This window comes from Strix uralensis, chromosome 4 (assembly GCF_047716275.1).
Source record: "Strix uralensis isolate ZFMK-TIS-50842 chromosome 4, bStrUra1, whole genome shotgun sequence".
Taxonomy (NCBI): domain Eukaryota; kingdom Metazoa; phylum Chordata; class Aves; order Strigiformes; family Strigidae; genus Strix; species Strix uralensis.
Window position 1 is genome coordinate 71783677 of NC_133975.1, and position 12901 is coordinate 71796577.

Below are 12901 nucleotides of genomic sequence, written 5' to 3' on the forward strand. Positions count from 1 at the left end.
GGGGGCGCGGCCGGGCGGCGGGCGGGGGCTGCGCGCTGAAAGGCGGCGGGGCGCGGCCGCAGTCACTCCGCAACGGCGGCGGGACAGCGCGGAGCGGGCGGCGGGACGGCGCGGCTGCCTACACTGCCCGGGCTGGACTCCGCGCCGGGGCCGCCAATGTGCCTCGGGGAGCAGGCGCGCACCTTGGCCTTAGGTAAGCTCGGGCCGCGCTCGCCGCCGCCCTCCTCCTCCTCCTCCTCTTCCCCCCCGCCGCTGCCGGCAGCAGCAGCTCAGGTGCCGGGGGTGCGGGCGGGCAGCGAGGGGGTTCCCGCAGCCGGCGGAGAGGGCTCCGGGATGGCCGCGGGGCGAGCCGCGGCGCCGCTTCGCCGCCGTGCGGGAGGTGGGGGCGGAGGCGGGCAGCCCCCGCCGCCCCCCGCTCCCCCTCCGCACGCCCGGCGCTTGGCGAGACCCGCCGGGGAGCGGCCGGGGCCGGGGCGGCGGCAGAGCCGGGGCTCGGGGCTTCCCGGGCGAGCGGCGCTGCGCCGGCCGCAGCCCGCCGGTGACTCCGACGCTTCCAGCCGGGTAATGGTCTGTCTCGCCTAACGCGGGGATCTCGCTTGCGCGCCGGAGCCTTGTCTGAGCCTCTCGGAACACCGAGGAAGCTCCCGGAGAGTCGGGGGCCAGACTTTTGTGCCCGGGGCTGCCTCACGCTGCCGTTTGCTCCCTGACGCGCCGACCGTGCTCCGCGCCTGTCAGTCACCCTCCGACAGCAACAGCAAGCACATGGCCATTCGCGGCGAGCTCGCAGAGCCATTGCGCTCTGCCTCTGGCTTCGTTCGCAACTTGCAGAGGTGTGCCTTGAAAGCAAGTGCCTCTTCGTGATTTCTGGCCAGGAAAAAAAAAAAAATCTCTTGCACTAGGGGTTGTGGTTGCACTTTGGCAGAAGGGACTTGTGGCCAGGACCGTGCGGTGAAGCCGAGCGCCGGACCCGGGGACCGCTGCCGTGCCCTCGCCCCCCGGCGTGGAGGGATCGCCCGGGACCGCTCCCGTCCGAGGAGGGAACGAACGCCCCGAGCAGAGCCGCGCGTTCCCCGCGCACTCCCGCCTTGGAGACCTTCGCCACCGGTGCCCCGCGTTGCCTGGCCCTGCCTCCCGGTGCCTGCGGCAGCCTGGCTATCGCTAGATCGAGATAAACCGCTTGCAGAAAGGGCTTGACTTGCCTTCCGTCACCTCCGGACCGAGGGACCGGCGGCCGGAGGAACGCGCCGCTTCTTCCCCCGGCGTCCCTGGCTCGGCAGAGGAGCGAGTTGGGAGAAGGCGGCCGGCTGGATGCGGACCCCCGAGAGAGGGGGGCTGCGGCGGGCAGCGGAGCTGGATTTCCCCCCCCTCGCCCGGTAGGACGTGGAGATCTGCGAGGGCTTCGCGGAGAACAGGAGCGCAGCCCGGCTGCCTTCCCCCGCGGGGCTGGGCGGGCGAGGAGCCGGGCCCGCCGCTGCCGGCCCCCGCCGAGTGGATTTGCCGTGACTAGGGGCTCCTTGGGAAGGAGCGAGCTGGGGGACTCGTCCTGTGCCCGCACCGGAGCCGAGCGGGGCGCGGGGGGCGGCGCAGCCCGCTCGCTGGCGGGGGAGCGGCGAGCAGGTGCCGCGCACCGACGGCGGGGCGAGGCGCGGGCACCGCGGACCCACGCCGGACCCCCCTCAAAAAAACCCAGAATATAATAAAAGCCCGCGGGGACTGGGCTTCCGCGGTCGGCCCGGCGCTCGCCCAGGGCGGGGAGCGCGGCGGCTTGACAGACCCCGCGGCGTGGCCCGGGGGGGTGTGTGGGGAGAGGGGGTGTGTGGTGTGCGTGGGGCTGACCGTCACGGGCGGGGAGGGGGACACCGGTCGCTGAGCTCCGCGGTCGGCTGAAAACGAGCATAACGTTAAAACACCCCCCTCCAGGCTGACAAACACCTCCTCGCAGGCGGCTCCTGACTGGGGGGGGGTGTCGAGCCGGCGGCCCCCGAGCCGCGGCGGGGAATCCCCGGCGCTGTAGCGGCCGGGCGCTGCCGCTTTAAATGCCGGGAAGTCCGCCCTCCTGAGGCAGCGCCGGCCTCGGTCTCTGCCCTCCCACTGCCAAAGGGGGAGAAGGAGGGGGAAAAAGAAGAGGGGGAAGAAAAAAAAAAAAGCCCTTGTTTTCATTCATAACTTTTTTTTCCTTTTCTTTCCTTCCCCTCTTCCTTCCTCCCCGCCTCGCCCCGCTCGGGGTGCAGAGGGCGCCGCGCCGCCGCCCGCCCGGGGCTGGGGGGGCTTGTGCGGGGGGGGCGCTGGCGGCGTGTCCAAGCCGCTGTGGGGAAAGGGCGTGGGGGAACACGACCCACGGACACGGCAGAGGTGCGGGGAGGGAGCGCTGACAGGCGGCGGGGGCACTGCAGGCTGTGCCTGCCCTGCGTGCGGAAACAGGAGGGCTCTCGCCGCCTTTGCTGTATGTTATTTTATTATATTGGGGGGGGACGGGGGGAGGATGGGGACGACACGGGACGGGACACCCAGTTTAAGACTTATTTGCACGGGGGTGGAGGCGGTTGGTTCAACGGTGCCGCTCTCCGCCTGGTCTGCAGCTGGTCTTGTCAGTCTGCGTGCCGTGGTGAGGTTGCACTTTCCCCCCAAAGATGGCACTGGATGTCTTTCGTATTTTCTTGGGATATTATTTTTCATCCCCTGGGGAGCCCGGCTCCTGGTTGGTGCAGCTGTAAATCGTTCCCTTTTCACATCCATTCACCCTCGGTCTGTGGTGGATTTGTGTTCAGTGCTTGTGAAGAAGACAGCTTGTTAGGTGGAGTGAATTAGAAGTGAACGTGTTTGGCTTTCTAGTTTCTTTTTTATTAATCTGGCGACCCTAAAGCCTGCACAGGTGACATTAAATGTAAACCGAAATCTTTGCGGGTTGAGCACAAAGACTTTGTGTCCTGGCAGGAGCTGGCTCTTACCATTTATTAGCGGGCAGAGCGATACCTGCTAGAAGAAACCTGTCCTGCGCTTTCTTGTCCGTCCCCGTGCTTCCACGCTGCCATCCCTCTTTCTCTCGAGTGGGGAACAGCTCCGTGCTGGCTGTGGTCTGGGCAGGCAAGGCAGGCTCTTTCTGGTCATTATCGCATGAGTTTTGGAAGTGCTTGATAGCACTTACCTTTCTTCTCTTTCAGGTAAACGTGTATGACATCTCGGGAGGAGTGAAAAGGGGCTTTCCCCCCAGCTGTCACTAAAAGAAAGCAGTTTGTTCTCTTGGTTCTCTGTATAAATGTGGCAATTAGATACTCGTCTCAATTTTTATATAGGCACAGAACTGTCACTGCAGTTTCCTCAGTCAGCGTTGCAATCTTCGTGTCGATAGCTAGGCAGAATGGAAACGAATTAATGTGCATAACAGTTATTTAAAAGATAGACTAGAAAATGTTGTATTTATTTGAGAAGCTTTTAATCTGTCTGTCTTGTGAAAATGGATTTGTTCTTTAACTGTGTTCTGAGGTTTGGGGGTTTTTGGGGGTTATTGTCATCTGTTCTTAACATTCCTTAGGTACTTTTCATTTGACACCTAGTTCATCTTAGCCTTTTCTACCCCTTTTCCTTTCACCCCCTGGCCTGTGGTCAGAAAATACTTGAAAACTGGCTGTTTGCACCCTCGCTTTGATTTTATAAGGAGCATATTAGATTTGTATGCTGAGTTACTTTCTTATAGAAAATATCTTGGTTACTTGACAGTACTTAGTTTGAGACTCTGTAGTGCACATACGTCACTTCAGAAAGGAGACTTTCCAAATGTACTAGCAAGCAAATGAGCTGAACTTTCTGGTGCTGCAGGTTCAGACAGAAGAGTGAGAATTCTGCGTGTTCTGTGTTCTGCCATACCAAACATGAACCTGAAGGTGTTCTTGCCTGCAAAAACTTTAGTTTTGGGGGCGTTCAGAATTGCTATTGCCAGTTAGGCAGATGTTGTGTTCAGCAGCGAGTGAGAAGCACTTGCCAAGTAAGCATGCAGGTTAATACTGGAATTTTTTTTTTTTTTTTTTTTTTTTTAAATGGCATGGGGTCTCCTTTGCATTCCTCATCTATGATGCCATACCATACCCGGGAGTCTCCCCATTACTGGACTTTGGCCAGATCCTCAGCGTTGTTGTAATCCCCTGCTGAAAGAGATCAGTACCAGGTGGCTAGGGCAATTTGTGGTTTGCCATACCATTTCTGTTTTCAAAAAGTATCCCCTTCTTTATTCCTCTTTTGCCTTTGATCTTGTGTATGTGTGTATATATGTACACACACAATGTTTATTTATACCTTCTGTCTTCTTCTCCTTTTAGGATTTCAGATGCATGCCAGGTTCCCACTGAATGCCAGAAGTAGAGATCACTACAGATGGAGCCCCAAAGTCAGCATGGCAGCGGTGGTTCACTAGTGGTGATTCAGCAGCCCTCCTTGGACAGCCGGCAACGGTTGGACTATGAAAGAGAGAGCCAGCCAACGACTATCTTGTCACTGGACCAGATCAAGGCGATCAGGGGCAGCAATGAATACACCGAAGGTCCATCTGTGGTGAAAAAATCTGGTCCGCGGACAGCACCGAGGCAAGAGAAGCATGAAAGGACTCACGAAATTATACCAATTAATGTGAATAATAACTACGAACACAGACCCAGCCACGTGGGGCATGTGGCGCATCAGCATAACGCCAGGGCTCCTGTCTTGAGCAGATCAACCAGCACGGGGAGCGCGGCCAGCTCTGGGAGCAACAGCAGTGCTTCCTCGGAGCAGGGGCTGCTGGGGCGGTCCCCTCCATCCCGGCCAGGCTCAGGCCACAGGTCCGATCGGACAATCCGGACGCAGCCCAAGCAGTCGTCTCTGATTGTAGATGATCTGAAGGGTCCTTTGAAAGAGGACTTGGCGCAGCACAAGTTTATCTGCGAACAGTGTGGGAAGTGCAAGTGCGGTGAGTGCACGGCGCCGAGGGCCCTCCCTTCTTGCTTGGCCTGCAACCGGCAGTGCTTGTGCTCTGCCGAGAGCATGGTGGAGTACAGCACCTGCATGTGTTTGGTCAAAGGGATCTTCTACCACTGTTCTAACGACGATGAAGGGGACTCTTACGCGGATAATCCCTGCTCTTGTTCCCAGGCGCATTGCTGTTCTAGGTACCTGTGCATGGGAGCGATGTCCTTGTTTCTGCCTTGCTTGCTCTGCTACCCTCCTGCAAAAGGATGCCTAAAACTCTGTCGAGGGTGTTACGACCGCATCAATCGTCCAGGTTGCCGATGCAAGAACTCAAACACCGTGTATTGTAAACTGGAGAGCTGCCCCTCCCGGGGTCAGGGCAAGCCCTCATGATTTTTGGAGGGAGGTTTACTTCCTCCAACTTCAGTTTTTCAGGTTGTAGCTGACTTTTTTTTTTTTCCTCCTTCCCACCGCCCCCCCCCCCCCCCCCTTTTTGGGGGGGCTGTTCTTTTGCTTTCCTTTCTGTCTCCCCAACTTGAAATACACAAGTTCTTCCCTTTGCATCTTTGCTCTCCTCTTCCTATTGACTTGGCTGAGTGTGGAGCGTTTTACGTAGTCATTGCTGCTCTTTGGTAAGTGTGGACCTGGTATCTGCATCTGCCACTCACTTTGGCAGGGTCTTTTGAATTTGTAACTGAACGACTCCTGAAAGAGACGGTGAGGGCTCACTGGGCTCTTGAAGCTTCTTGCTCTGTGAATATCTTCCCAAAGATGTTTTTTGTTCTCAGCAATTTATTTTTATTTTTTTCCCTTAACCCCCCGGGTACCAAGGAAGAATAACTTTTATGAGTGAGCTGGATTGTGAAACAACTTTTTGTGTGTGCTCTTTCTGGAGAGGGATGTAAAATAAAGGCTTTACCAAATGAAAGGCCTGACTCTTCTATAAGCAGCCTGCTCTTTTTTTGCCTTCCCCCTGCTTCCCCCCGCCTTTTTCTGTCTTAACTTTTGGAACATTCTCAGTCCTGAGAATTGCCCTGCCTCCTTTTTTTACATTTTCAATGTAACTTCAGTTTTTGCTACACTATGTAGATCTTCACATTGGAGACATTATGGCTGCAACATACTCATTTGTTTCTTTTGCTGTCAAATCTTTGAAGGATATTGCTCACTCCACCCTCCTACTCCTGTTTTTATAGTCTGTCAGTATCAGTTGATATTAAAGTTGGTGGTGTTCATATAGCCAAACAGCCTTCAGGTGTCATTGAGTCACCTAAACGTTCTTGAATCCTTAAAGTTTCTTGTGGTCCTTTGGTTTAGTGAATTTAGCTCTGCTCTGTACTTTATAATTTTATTCTGTCCCTGTTTTATTGCCTTAGCCACAAATTGTGGTCCTTTTTTGTATATTTTATGTATAAAACACAAAGTTGAATCCCAACTATTTTTAAGACAAAAGTCTGTTAAAACTTTTTTTATTGTAAAGAATATTTATTATGTGAATCTCTATTATTTTATGATATTTATTGCAAAAGACTTTGAAAATGTACTCATGTCTGAATATAACAAAATATCAATACTTAACGAAATAAGGATGACACGAAGAAAGTACATATGTTAACTATAATGCAGAAAATATATTAATTAATGAAAATGGCTCTTGAGTTCTTTTGTTACAATGACAGGTGAGCTACATATGCATATTGCTGGGTTGTTGGGGTTTCTCCTCCTTGCGGTCTATCAGGTAGCAAATGACTTCCTATTGATACTTCAGAACCACTAGTCTGTGCTCTAGTTTAGTTTACCTAATTTTAAGTTTGCTAACTATATATCTAGTAAGTTTTTGCTATGGAGTATTTAATACAATTGAATGTATACGTTGTGCTTAACAGCGCTAAGAAGCATAGGCCCTAGTTATTTACCAAAGCATTTGGAAACGCAGTTGTGGAGGAGGAAGCCATAACTTTAAAGGTTCTTTTGTTTCCTATAGAATACCAAATTAACATGTAAACCTGTTCTAAATTTTCCTATATAGAATTTCTTGGCTGGTTAAATTGTACATCAGCTGAAGTAATGAATCTACCAAGCTGAAACGTAAATAAAAACCAAGAGGCAGGATAAAAAAATAATGGTTGTGTTGCTGTAGTTTGCTAGCTTTGAAATTTGGGGATGTGTGTGTCTGTGCCTATGTCTGTGGCTTGTTTGGTTCTTTTCCCCAATGTCAACTGAATCTGTCTTCTGTCTTTAAATTAAAGGCTCTTAAGGGTGACCTAAGTGTCACAGCTGCTTGTGGCCATTTAACACACATTCAACAAAAAAGCTTTTCATTAAGAGTGAATGGGGAAACCTCATTCTTCTGTTCATGTGGGTCAAGGCTAACATCACAGTGCTTCTAAAGTAAAAAGTTTATTAAATGGATGTAATTTCACATGGTATTCAGAGTAAGTGGTTCTAGAGAAACTCCACTTCAAGAACACAGTAATAGCTTGATAAGTGTGTCATATTTTGCATTTTGAAGTCCTGCTGCTTTGAATTGCCATATTCAAGCTGTTCTGACTTCTAGTGTATTGATGAATAAGCCTGGCTTTTGTCGTTAACTCTGTCAGAGCTGCTCCAGTGTCATATAATTAGCTGACTGAAAAGTTGTGTTCTTTGTTGAGTGGCGTGGATGACTTCTGTGAGGTGTACAGTGAAATCATCATCTGGCTACATCTAGGAAACCACTTGCTTTGCAGTATGCGGTTGGTGATACTGTTCTCCCAGCCTTGGCGTGGCAAACTGACAGGCTGGGAGGCTTGTGGGACGGAAATGTCTATATACAAAGTGCTTTCCAAGGTTTATTTTTCATGAGATGAAGCAAAGCCAAGAGAAGAATGTTTCTGAGGAGCGGGCGACTTGCTTTGCACTACCGTCCTATCACCGATACTTCTCTCACGGTGACAGCGGCAAACAGCCCTTGGGCACAATGAAATCCTTGTCAAACAGTCACCGTTGGTCAGATATGACCATTTTTAAGACTGTGTACTGACACTCAAAAATACTGAGCCAACTGCCTTTTCATAACTGGATACAATCCAGCTCTGTGTTGAGTAAGTTTGCTCAAAGGGTGTTAGTTATTCCTCTTCAGGAAAAACATTATACTGCTTACCTCTGACTCTCTTTTTTTCAGCCAGGTGACTTATATGGGGGTTTGGTTTGGTTCCTAGCAGAAGAGAAGAAAGCCCAGAGGACCCACATGAACTCAGTCTTGTAATGACTATCTTCTATCATGAGCTATGTCACAGCACTGTTTCAGATCTCTTAAAAAAAAAAAAAAAATCAACAAAACCTATGCTCTAGTTAGTCACACTAACTAATGCTCCCTTTACTAACTAAATTTTGGGAATAACTTCAGGTTGCAGTTCCTTAGGAGGAAAATTTGACTCTGACCTACACAGTAATGAGAAGATAATAGTTCCTTGTATGTCTTAAAAGGTATTCTGAGTGCCAGGTGTGTGTTATGTAGAGAAGGCAGTGTTAAAGCAATGAGAATAATAGGTTTTTTTCTCGGGTTAGATGCTGTATCATTTGTACTTAATGTACATCTATATACTTGAGTTCACTTTCAGGCCCTCTGGAAATGTAGAGTCGTTGCCTTATGTTGCGGAAATGACTGTGACTTCTTTCAGGCGGACCGATTTTGTGGTGTAGAACCACATGGGATTGCATGAGAGCAAATGAATGTCCTTCTAGTGGAAAAAAATTGAGCAAGCTGACAGATGTATGAAGTAAGCCTCCACAGCTTGAAGAGATAAAGGTTATTTTAAATATCCCCTAAGTGTCGGTTGTTATAATCTGTTCTATTTCCTACAATATGGCAACTGGAGTGACCATTAGAGATACTGTATTTTGTTGTAAGGGGGTTTGCTAAAGGCTAATGAGATTTCTGGTGATTAGGAGACTGAACTGCAGATCTCAGTTCTTCAACCCAAAATTTGTCAGTGGGCTGTTCAGGTTACTTTCTGCATGTCTGTAGACTGTCAGAGGTCTGTTACAATGTAGATCCTAAAAATTATTTCTTGGATGGCTTTGAGATCTTATTTTGAAAAACAAAGATAACTCTGTATAAAATGACTGTGTAATTCAGTGATAAGTTCAGCTGACCTACTAACCTAATTGTATAGGTTGGTGATGGATTTGAACGAGCCTGCCATCTGGTTATACACAGCAGAGTCCTGAAATGTGTCGCGGAAGGTCGGGGATGAAAAAAGGGAAGTCCCTCCAGCAAGCTGGAATTCAAGTCTTGGTTTGCTTAGTGTCTTGAAACTTATGGTAAGAGATGAGTTTTGGAAACATGGGAAATAAGTTTCCACATTCCCTGCTGGAGGAATACACTACTAGGGTGAGAATTTGAGAGAGGTGGGGTGTTCCTCTAAAGATGGCTTCATTATACTAATGCTAGTGTGGATGGTAGCGTTATTCAAGGGGGGATAATGCTTAACAGATGAAAAGTACTTGCTCTTGTTTAGGGTTCCATATCATAAAGACAGGTGGGAGAGGATTAGCTCCTCTCTCTGTGATAAAGCAAATCTGTTAAGAGGGATTAAAAGGGCTAGATGAAGTGTTTTAATGGACTTCTATGAAGTAATAGATTTTTGTCCCGGAGGAATGTTTAGAACTCATGGATACTTCTGTATTTCTTGTTCTTACCTCCAAATTGTAACGAATCCTGATTAATTGTTGGCTTTGTTCCAGCTGGAGCATTTGTGTCAGTCATGGGGTGCTTCAAAAAACCTGGAATAAATTTTTTTCCTGCTATCACACAGCTGGATTTACCGGCCTTACACGTTGCATGGGTTGCACAGGTCTTGTTCTGATTAGCCTTTATCAGCGGGCAAGTTGCTTTTAGGGCAGCTCTTAATCATTTGTACTTCCTTGCTGTGGTTGTTTTTTACCTTTCTTTAACTGATGGCAGTAGCCAAGGCATGGCTTCTATGCTTGGCATTAGTTACCTAGCCATAGGGGGCCTGTGTTAATGAACTTTTATACTTGTTGGAAGGATCTATTCAAAAAACTTTTAAACTACCCAGAAAGTCTCCTTCAGCATGTTTTGCTTCCACGTTAAGAGCATGGACTTGGGCTGTCACCGGTACACGGGACTGTCCTGGGAGGGGATAAGGATGGTCTGTGAAATGGGCAGCAAGTACAGCCCACAGATCAGCTTCCTGGTGCCGTCTCAGCATTTAAAAATCTGAGCACAGAGTTATTCAGGCTCTTTACACACCCTTGTGCTCTGAATACTTGCTGCGAGTTGAAAACTCCTGCAGTTTGTGTCCCCACCACCAACCACAGTACAAAAGCCCCAGCTCTTGCCAAACATTTGCAGAAGGCATAGATCCCTGGCAGCATTGTGATGACCATTAAACTTTTCAGTTGCATTTTCTGTGCCTCTGTGTGTGTGCGTGTGTGCTTTGAAATGAGCTTTATTTTTTATGTACGCAGGTAGCAGTGCGGCTGGGGATACCTTGCCATGTCTGTATCCGTGTATTCTGTTAGATGCTGTGTTTCTTGGCTGAAGTGTTAAATCCAAACTCAGTGCCTGTTAAAGGCTAAAAGAGGAATATAGACACACTGGCCACCATATCAGAAGGTGACACAGTTGAAACGAAGCGTTATTCCTGGAGTGATATTTACTGCTCAGTTTATATTTGTGATAAAGAGATGCAGTGCTGTTGTTTTTCCCAGTGTAAAGCTTGCATCTGCAACTCCTGCTTCTCATGGTGAAGGTGTCTTGAGATGAGATACTTCCTCATTTACTTATTAAAGAATATAAATACAGGACAGATTTCCTGCAGACCACACATGGTCTTATTTCTTATGTTTAAGTATATAGGGGTGAAATCCTAGTCTTACCAAATAACTTTTGATTTTAGCTTCAAAAAGGGACCAGCAGTTCACCTTGATCTTTCAATATTCCTGATGTATGCACATGACAATAATGTAAAAGGAAGAGAAACTGTGTGCTTCCATGGGAATGACATTGTGTGTATTACAATATTAGCTAACTTCAGCTTGAACATGTATTGCTCTTTTTTGATCTTTTGCTCTTTTTTGAAGAAACATACATTTGTTTTAGTCCTTAGAGAAAGATGTGCCTGATAGCAATGCCTCTTTTGCATTGTAAACATGCCCTGTTTTGTAAAGCTTTGTATATATGTTCAGTGCTACGAATCAAAAAACAAGTATCCTACGGAACACGTTGTCAAAAGGCAGAAACATTTGACAGAGGCTCTACCCCAGAGGGCTGAACCTCATTGTGTTTGTGTATGAAGGAGCACAATGGGACTCGCATCCTGCCTGACCCTTTGGGGTCGCTACCGTAGTATGACTGGTTTTATTTATACCACAGAATATTTCTTCTGAATGAAGTTGATGGATTCACACCAGTGATTAAGTTGGCCAGGCGACAGCGTACTTAGGCTGGGGCCTAATGCCACTGCGAGCCGTTCTGAATGGACTCAATACCGGTGGTAGGGTTTTCTTTTTTGTTTTTATTACATTGGGTTGGTTAATACAGCACACTGTCTTATGAATGTCTAGCATTCATAAGTGTTGGGATGTTCTTAGTTTATATGATAAAGTAGCTGTGAGAAGTAGCTGGAATACCCTGAACATATGCTGAAATTACATAACTGATTAATACTTAATGGATATTTTAAATGAAATTGCCTGTCCGCCGGCACATGCTTCAACTTCCAAACCATCTGACAATTCTTCCAGTGCGGTGAGGATTTCTCTTCCACACTTTAAGCAGGAGGAAAAGTTGAAGTTACCTGGCCTGGTAAAGGTTCTCTCCTCTTGTGTGGTGTTTGATTTGATGCTTTTGGATCTGTGCACTCTGAGTAGGATGCTTCAAAATGAAAATGAATAAACTAGTTGCCTGGAAGGAAGGGGGAAGTGCTGGGGCTTTTCTCTAACCTGGATATTGGGAGATTGCACGGTACCTTCTTTTTAATATCAAGGTCTCCTAGCTGCCCCTGCTCAAAATCAATTTTCAGCAACATTTATTTCTTATCAAGTCTCATTTATCTGACCCCTTCTTTTTAGAGAATAATTGTACAATTGTTCATTTTTCTACATAGCATGCAAAGTTTTTTTCTGGATGAAACGTGCTATGACTACATGAGTTGTTTGTGCTACTACCGAGGCACCTGCTGATTTAATACAGTTCTATGTGTTCTGTATCTCTTCTGAATCATGGTGAGGATGAGTCTGGTTAGTCAGGGTGGGTTGGAGCTCATGATTTTGCTTTGGTCTAAAGTTCAGATCTAGGTATGAACTTTGCCATAGTTTGGCACAACCTGATGTCTGGTCTTGAGTTTACTGATCTGCAAGAGTATGTGAGGAAATACTGTTATGGCTGAAAAAGGCATCAATTCTGCCACATGAAATAGTCAAAGGGTCTCTCTTGGAGCAAGTGGTAGACATATAAGTAGCCCTTCCGGAGTCACCATAGAGATTTTTGTATGGGCTTTCAAATCTTGAACTTTATAGAGCCTGTGTGTTTGTTTCCCCCCTTTCCATCTTTTGCCCTGTACTGGAGCAGGAGCACTTGCCATGGCAGCTCCAGAGTCATCCGTCACTGCTGCCAGGTGCAGATAACATCCCCTGTAAATGTTAATCTGATTTGCTGTTCCTGCTGACAACTCTAACACACTGGGTTTGGAATAACTTTATCTGTTCAGATGGCAAAAATTGCCATCCTTAACAAGTAGCTCAAAGCATTTTGCACTTGGACTTAAATTCTTTTAAACCAGCTCTGCTATGTCTGATAAAACAGCTCTGGGGAAAATATTTCCCTTTTGCTGCTGGGAAAACTGAGGCCGGAGGGCTACGTGGAGTCATGCTGCGAGGCACTAGCACAACCAGAAGTCTTTGACTGGCGGTGTGGTGTTTTACTTACAAAGTCATTCTTCCATACAGAGAGATG

At 48.1% G+C, this 12901-nt stretch overlaps 1 protein-coding gene across 3 annotated transcripts; it reads left to right on the top strand.

The window, feature by feature from the left end:
- The first annotated feature begins 77 nt into the window (after nt 1–77).
- SPRY1 (sprouty RTK signaling antagonist 1) lies at nt 78–7061 on the top strand. 3 transcript variants are annotated; one of them, XM_074867266.1, is made up of 2 exons: nt 78–193; nt 4314–7061. In XM_074867266.1, the coding sequence occupies exon 2, from the start codon at nt 4369–4371 to the stop codon at nt 5329–5331; it is 963 nt and encodes a 320-aa protein (XP_074723367.1). In that variant the 5' UTR covers nt 78–193; nt 4314–4368; the 3' UTR covers nt 5332–7061. The 3 variants fall into 3 exon arrangements, with proteins under 3 accessions (XP_074723367.1, XP_074723368.1, XP_074723369.1); XM_074867267.1 differs by lacking the exon at nt 78–193 and adding an exon at nt 551–1373; XM_074867268.1 differs by lacking the exon at nt 78–193 and adding an exon at nt 2510–3161.
- The last annotated feature ends 5840 nt before the right edge of the window (nt 7062–12901 follow it).

Bases quoted from the DNA above. Each gene is read 5' to 3' on its own strand.
- SPRY1 (XM_074867266.1), top strand. From the start codon at position 4,369: ATGGAGCCCCAAAGTCAGCATGGCAGCGGTGGTTCACTAGTGGTGATT.